This window comes from Triticum aestivum, chromosome 6A, assembly GCF_018294505.1.
Source record: "Triticum aestivum cultivar Chinese Spring chromosome 6A, IWGSC CS RefSeq v2.1, whole genome shotgun sequence".
In the NCBI taxonomy this organism is placed as follows: Eukaryota; Viridiplantae; Streptophyta; class Magnoliopsida; order Poales; family Poaceae; genus Triticum; species Triticum aestivum.
In genome coordinates this window covers 171,689,226-171,696,663 of record NC_057809.1, presented here as the reverse complement: position 1 = coordinate 171,696,663, position 7,438 = coordinate 171,689,226, and the positions used below count along the sequence as shown (strand labels likewise).

The 7,438-nt window shown below is 60.6% G+C and overlaps 1 protein-coding gene across 1 annotated transcript in view; it reads left to right on the top strand.

The window, feature by feature from the left end:
• The first annotated feature begins 1,909 nt into the window (after positions 1-1,909).
• The window catches only part of LOC123129556 (vegetative cell wall protein gp1), a 39,735-nt gene continuing 34,206 nt past the window's right edge, over positions 1,910-7,438 (top strand). The window contains exon 1 of the mRNA XM_044549675.1: positions 1,910-1,967. Within this exon, the coding sequence (XP_044405610.1) occupies positions 1,910-1,967 (58 nt within the window). The remainder of the gene's footprint in view (positions 1,968-7,438) is intronic.

Below are 7,438 nucleotides of genomic sequence, written 5' to 3'. Positions count from 1 at the left end.
AGGCACGGCTACCTCCGTCATGGCGACGTCTCCACCTCCCCTCTCCATGACTAGCTGTTCGTCGCCGGCTCCCCCCGTCGGCGCCGTGAACTCTGGTGGCAGCGGCGCAGAGTTCAGGGGGATGAGGTACAACGTCGCCTGACGGTATGTGGCTTCTTCGGCCAACTTATTCGCCGCGGCATCGGCCTCCGCATCCGCCAGCTTCTTCAACGTAGCGGCCTCCGCCTTGTCCGCCTCTGCCTGCTCCTTGCGGGCGGCTTCCCACTCCTCGCACACCTCTCGCGCGTTTCATTCCTGCGCCTCCCAGATGTCGGCCGCAGGGTCGATTCGCCGGGTGGTGGCAGAAGTCTCCGCCGACGCAATGACGGAGGCGGCGACCGACTTCTCAAGAGAGAGCGGAGCCCTAAGCCAAGAAAATAAAGCAGGACAACTTAGATAGAATCGACAAGAAAGGAAGGCACAAGGAAAAGACACTTACGCCGACACCATAGGAGGCACTTTCGGAAGCTTCTGAAACTTGGCCGCCTTCGCAGTGGCCTCCTTCCGCCTGGTAGCGGCGGTCGGGTTCTTGGTCTTCTTCGGTGCGCTGCCAAACAAGGCGGCACCCTGTTTGTGCTTGCATGTGCCGCCTTCAGCAGCCGGCTCGGCGGAAGGGCCCACGTCCGCGTTGCCGGCGCCTCGCGCATGACGCGACTCATCCTCGTCTTCGTCGTCATCGGGCCAGGTCTCGATGCCGCCTACGTCTTTGGAGGCACTTGCTCCGTCGCCGCCGCCTATGGCGTCGTCCTCCAGGGCGGCCGCCCCCAAGTCAGGGTCGTCCACATCGCTCACTGCCCGGTCCGGCAGGTAGTCTCCACCCGGCCCTATGATGGCGGTCGTCACCGGAGACATGAAGATCTGTATTCACAAGACCGACTGTTCAAGATGGCAAGACCAACACCAAAACAAATACTAAAAAGAAAAGAGTTGAAGAACTTACAGGAGGCGGCGGGTTGGCCCGGGAGTATGGCCGCATGCCGAACCGCCAAGACCATTCCGACAGCTTGAGGTCAGAGATTTCGTTCACCATGCGGGCGACCTCGGCAGTTGGCATGTCCCTCGTGCATGTCCAGCTCGGGTCCCGGTTCCCGCTCATCCGACAGATCAGATGAGGCCGGCCATGGAGCGGGAGAACCCAGCGCTCGACGAAGGCGACAAACAGGTCAGATGCCCTGAGGCCTGACGCATCTGTCAGCACCCGGAGCCGGTTGATGGCGGCGGTGGCGTTAGCTGACAAGGGCTTCGGCTTGTAGCCCCAGTTGGCCCGAGGTTCGGCTGGAGGGCCGGCCTCATAGGGCGGCAAGTTGATGAAGTCGAGGGCGGGGTCGACGTTCTCCACATAGAAATATGATTTCTGCCACAGTTTGACCGACTATGACAGCTTGATGGTGGGGAAGGAGTTCTTCACGGACGGGCGGCGCACTGCGATGAAGGCGCCACACTGGGCCGTCTTCTCCTTGGCGGAGGTGCCCAACTTGGTGTATAAGAATGCTCCCCACAACTCGATGGTGGAGAGGATGCCGAGATAGCCCTCGCACATCATGATGAAGGCAGAGAGCAACGTCACGGTGTTGGGCGTCAGGTAATGCGGCTGAAGGTGGTAGAAGTTGAGGAAGGAGCGGAAGAATCCGCTCGCCGGCAGGCCGAAGCTACAGAGGAAGTGCGAGCGGAAGATAACCCGCTCGCCTCCCTGTGGCATCGGCGAGATCTCTGCCTTCGGCGGCACACGCACCTTGACGTAGCCCGCACCGGGCAGCCGCCGTGTGGCGTGAAGGAAGGTGAGGTGGTCGTCGATGATGACCGAGCCATCCCAATCCCCTCCCTTCTCGCGCGTCATGGAGTCCGAGCTCGGTGGGGAAATGGCGCGGCGATGGGGGCAAGAGCCATGGCGGAGGAGGCTGATGGCGATGAGCTGCGGTGGCACTTCGGTGGGGCGCAGAAGTGCGGCGGCAGCAAGAGGGGAGGGAGGTCGAGAATGGCAAAGGGGAGGAGGGCGCACGTGCTCCACCGCTCCCCTTCCCCCTACTTATATCCCCTGGGCTGCGCAGCCGAGGGGGCGGGGCGTGGGATCGTGGGATTAATTGCGCCCATGACCCCACATCCCCACGATTATCGCGTGAGTTACCGCGCGCAGTAACTCCATGCGGAATCGCAACGGTCCGCCTCAGCCACAGCGGATCTGCCCACGCGCCAAGGCCCGGTCAGGGAGGGCCCAGCCTGCTATCGCGTCCCATCGCGTGCGTAGGCTGGCAGGCTGGCCCGGATGGCTGGCGCCGCGTGGCGTGCTCGCAATGGGCGGCGGGCTAGAAGCTTAGAAGGCACGCCACCCGATTCCCGCCTCGACAATTCAAAGTCACCCGACCAATCCGCCTGGTCATGGCCGACTCCCGGCGGGTAGCTTACCATAAGACGGATGAAGCATTCAACAAGAGCACTCGAAGAAGGAAACTGCTGAGGCACCTCGGCCTGTCAGCCGTGATGCCTCACTAGCTTCGGGGACTACTGTAGGAGTAATGGGCCACGGGTAGCCTAACCCGGGTCCCTAAGCATTTCAAGACATCGGGCCGGCTGCACCCCTGAAGCGTCAAGGACGAAGCGACACCTTCTGGTGGCTGGCTAGCTCAAGCGGCCGGCTGCCAGAGGATGGCCAAGCACCAGAAGACGGCCCCAAGACGAGCCGACTCCCAGTAGGTGGCCTCCCGAGAGGCCGGCTCCTAGCAGGCGGACCGCGGTGCCCTTAAAGTCTGCACCCCCATAAAGGATACAAGACAGGATGTGGCTACAGCATAGCCCATCACCCTCATATCTAGGGTGGGGTGCGGCCACAGTGTCCCGTACCGGCCGAGATCTCCGCACAGCGCGGCACTGTTGCCATCCCCCCCTTGATGACACCCCTGTAAGGTGGAACCCTGTTCCCATGATGGCCTATCGGTACGGCTTGCAGGCGGCGGGCCCTACCAGGCAGCGAGAGCCCAGAGGGCGGCAATGCTTGACCAGTCGGACCCGAGGGAGGCCGGCCTCTAGAAGGCTACCCACTCTTCCCTCGGAGTCCACGCGCCATTAACCAGACAAGACACGGTGTGGCTACAGTGATCTCCCACCAGACGACAAGACTGTAGCCACGCCCCCTCGACTATGCATGCGTCATTAGCATTACGGCTACAGTAACAAGCAGTTGGCCGGACCCGCAAGCGGTGGAGGCGGCCTGTCGGCTCCGTACTAGACCAACCAGTAGGGCCCACCAGGCGGCGGGTCCCAGCGGCAGGTGGAGGAGCCGGCGACAGGAGACACTGACAGCCGGGTCCTACACACGGCCAGATTACCATTGTACCCCTGGGGGGTAGGCCTATATAAACCCCCTAGGGCACCCATGCAAAGGGTTCCCAACCGGTTATGTCGGATGTGGGGTTCCGGCAAACCCTTAAGGTTCGAACACTGGGGTGCGTGCGAAGTCTTTTCCTCCCACCGATCTACGTCCTAGCTCGCAACGATCTCGCGGGCGAACTCAACGCACTCGCAACACAGAAAGACACAAGATTTATACTGCTTCGGGCCACCGTTGTGGTGTAATACCCTACTCCAGTCTGGTGGTGGATTGCCTCTTGGGCTGATGATGAACAATACAATGGGAAGAACATCCTCCTGAGGTTGAGGTGTTCTTGTGCTAGGCTAACTTGTGTGGGTGAGAGTGATCTAAGATGTTGTCCGTGCCTATGGTGGTGTCTAGTCCTACTTATAGAGGCCCTGGTCCTCTTCCCAAATACTGAGCGGGAAGGGAGCCAACAACGGCAGGCTAATTTGAAGGGAGACAACTAGTACAAGCCATCCTGACAAAAGGTGGTCTCCGCCTGCGAAAGGCTCTGGTGGTGACGCCATCTTGGGCTCCACGATGACCTCCGTCTTGCCATCCTTCTGGTCTTGGTCTTGTTGCACCAAAATGGCAACATTTGCGTGATGCCTCGGTACTCCTCACCTACGCTGGTTTCCTTAGCACCAAAGAGGAAACAAGGACGCTGTGCGCGCTGGCGCCCGCCTGGCGCCCGCGTGGTGTCGATCGTCATGGCTAACATCACGAGAGCCTCGTGAGGTTCGCCTCGCCTTGATATCTCCGCTCCTCGAGAGCCTGCCCGACTAGGCCACTCCAGAGGAGGTCTTGTGTCGTCCGCCTCGCGAGGCTTGGCCCCTCGCGAGGGTCTTGGATGCCTTGTTGATGAAGATGGGCCGTACGGCCTGTTGGCTTAGCCACGCAGCGGGCCACAGGCAGGCTAGTCTGGGGACCCGCATTCCCAGAATGTCGACAGTAGCCCCCGGGCCCAAGGTGTGCTCGGGCTTGGCTTCGCAGCGAAGCCAAGGGTCAAGTACGGAGCACCGCGGGCCCCAATAGCCTGCGGCCTCGGTTGATGCATGGTGGTTGATTGGGCATGGTCATCCCCACGCTGCCTCGGCAACTGCACGACTTGATGAGTCCCTGCAACATGCAAGGAAAACCATCATTACCTGCGATCGTGGGAGGTGCCGGTTGGCCTTCTCTTGCTATAAATGGGGAGGGGGCGGAGTCCCCATTGCCCATCTCTTCCTGCCTTGCCCCCGTCTTCTTGCTCGCTCCATTGCTCGCTGTGCCACCAATGGCGCCATGAAGGAGGTTCTCCGCCGCTAAGAAGGGGAAGGCCCCTCGCGAGGGGCCCGGCTCGCCGGCGCCCAAGCGCAGACGTGGCCATCCACGCAAGCACGCCGCGTCCCCTGTCGCGGCCCGCTGTCAGAGCGGCGCCACAGCACGCAAAGGGGGTCATCCCAGCCATGGCGATCCGGTTGACGAGCGGAGGCGTGCTTTGGTGGCGCGGCCCCCCCGTCCGCGTTTCCACACGATGGAGGTGTCGCCGGAGTTTGTCGTCTGGTCGGAGAATCAGGCCGGCAACTGGCTCCAACTTCTGCACTTCTTTGCCAATGAGCTGCCGACCTCTGGTCCAGGCGGACTCTGGCTGCAGGCGGATGGTTGCTGCAACAAGGCCTCTTGGGTTGCAGTCGCGACTTCCACCGCGGGCAACATAGCCCTGGCCCATGGTTGGCAGATGTTCGCCGGCGCGCACGGCTTGGGCCGGCGGTGCGCCCTCCACTTCAAGTATGACAGCGAATCAACCCTCTATGTGAGGGTGTTTGGGGAAGATGGTCACCGCGCCGGGTGCTGCCCCGAGGCGAATGATGGTGAGGAGGTTCTTGGTCTCGGGGACGGTCGCGGCGAGGATGAGGGCGAGCCTGCCATCAGGGGCTGATGTGTATTGTCCATCTACGATGGCTCTTCCTCCGGTGACAGCTCCAGCAGCAGTGGCCACGACCAGCCGCTGCGCCGCCGCGCCCGCTTTGAAGGCGGCAGTGGGTCATCTCGTCGCCGCACCTCCATGAAGCGCGAAGAAGGATCCGGCTAGGCTCGGGGTGCCGCTAGGGGTCCGCCTCCGTAGATTGCCGCAATGCTTCTTTTGTTTTACTCTTTTTCCTGCATCAAGAATGTAACCAGTTTGGGCCTAGGGGGGCGTGTATCGAACTATGGTTCCTCGGTTGTGGCATCGTGCGTGTTGTGTCGTTATTTCGTGCAAAGATAACTTAACCTGGTATATCCGGGACGCCCTCTTCCTCATGAGGCGCTCATTTCATTGCGTCCATCTTGCCTTGGTGGCCTGCATTTGCTCGGGAACTGCAAAAAGCTTGTTAGGAAGTGCGTTAAAAGATTTGCCGTTCGCCCTGGCCCTGACCTGGTGCCTTGTATCACGGTACCCGAGGGGAACATACTAGGAGAGGCACACCAGCTTTTGGGCTCGAACGAGGGTGGCTCGCGAGAAGGCAGAGAAGGGAGAAAATGCTCGCGAGGGCACCTGCCCAGCCCCCTCGCGAGGCATGCGAGAGAGAGAACACAAGCTAACCCGAGCTGGAAAAATGCAGCAAGAGGCGAGGGGGTCAAACCAGCAAGGAATGTCAAAAGAAAATTCCGATTAAGGAAAAGGAAGCCAAATACGGAAAGGAAATGAAAAGCCGCATCCGGCAACTAATCTAGTCTTCAAGTCTTCTCACCAGAGCGGAGCTAGGTGCTGCCACTAGGCGTGGACGGGAGCCCCAGGTCCTGAGGCTGGCACTCTTGAGACTCCGGGACGTGTACAGCCCCAACTCATTATTATGTGAGAGTGTCACGGGCGGTGATTCTTCACAGGAACCGAGCCTTCTTCATAGGCTCTGGGCCTTTCTTCACAGGCTCTGGGCCTTGCTTCACAGGCTCTGGGCCTTGCTTCACAGGCTTTGGGCCTTGCTTGATGGGTAAAACTTCCGGAGGTGCTGGATGTTCCAGGTGTTTTGGACTGGTATTCCGTCTTGTGTCTCCAGGCACACGGCGCCAGGCCTGGAGATGTGGACGACCTTGAACGGGCCCTCCCACATTGGTGGAAGCTTATGCAGCCCTTCCCTAGAGAGGACCCGCCTCAGGACTAGGTCACCCGTCTCGAGTGTCCTGGAGCGGATGTTGCGGCAGTGGTATCGCCGTAGTGCTTGCTGGTACCTCGCCGCCCGTAGCGCAGCTTCGCGGCGACGTCCCCCCCAACATGAGGTCCATCCCCCGCGTGGCGTCCTGCTGCGTTTCGTCGAACGCCAGGACCCGTGCGGAGCGATGCTTGATCTCATGAGGGAGGACCACTTCAGCTCCGTAGACGAGGAAGAATGGAGTCTCTCCCGTTGGCTTGGTGGCGGTGGTCCGGATGGACCACAGTACGGACTGGAGCTCGTCGTGCCAGCCCCTGCCGCAGGCCTCCAGCTTCTTCTTGAAGGTCCTGGTCTTGAGGCCCCTCAGGACCTCTGCGTTAGCACGTTTGGCCTGACCATTGCTCCTGGGGTGGGCCACTGAAGCGTAGCAGATCTGCGTTCCACGGTTAGCACAGTAGGTTTTGAAGAGGTTGCTAGTAAACTGCGAACCGTTATCTGTGATGATGCGGTTGGGGACCCCGAAGCGGCTCACGAGGCCCTTGATGAACTTGACAGCAGAGCCGTCTGGGATGGTACGGACGGCTTCCACTTCTGCCCACTTGGTGAACTTGTCAATGGCGACGTAGAGGTAATGGTAGCCCCCTGGCGCCTGAGGGAACGGGCCTAGGATATCCAGCCCCCAGACCGCGAACGGCCATGTGAGCAGGATAGTTTGAAGGCCCTGAGCAGGTTGATGGATTTGCTTGGCGTGGAATTGGCAAGCTTCGCAAGACTTCACCAGCTCGGCTGCGTCGTTGAGTGCTGTAGGCCAGTAGAATCCACCACGGAACACCTTGCCGACGAGGGTCCCTGACGACGTGTGGTGTCTGCAGTCCCCACCGTGTATGTCAATCAACAACTCCCTTCCTTGGTCGCTAGATATGCAGCGCAGTGTGAC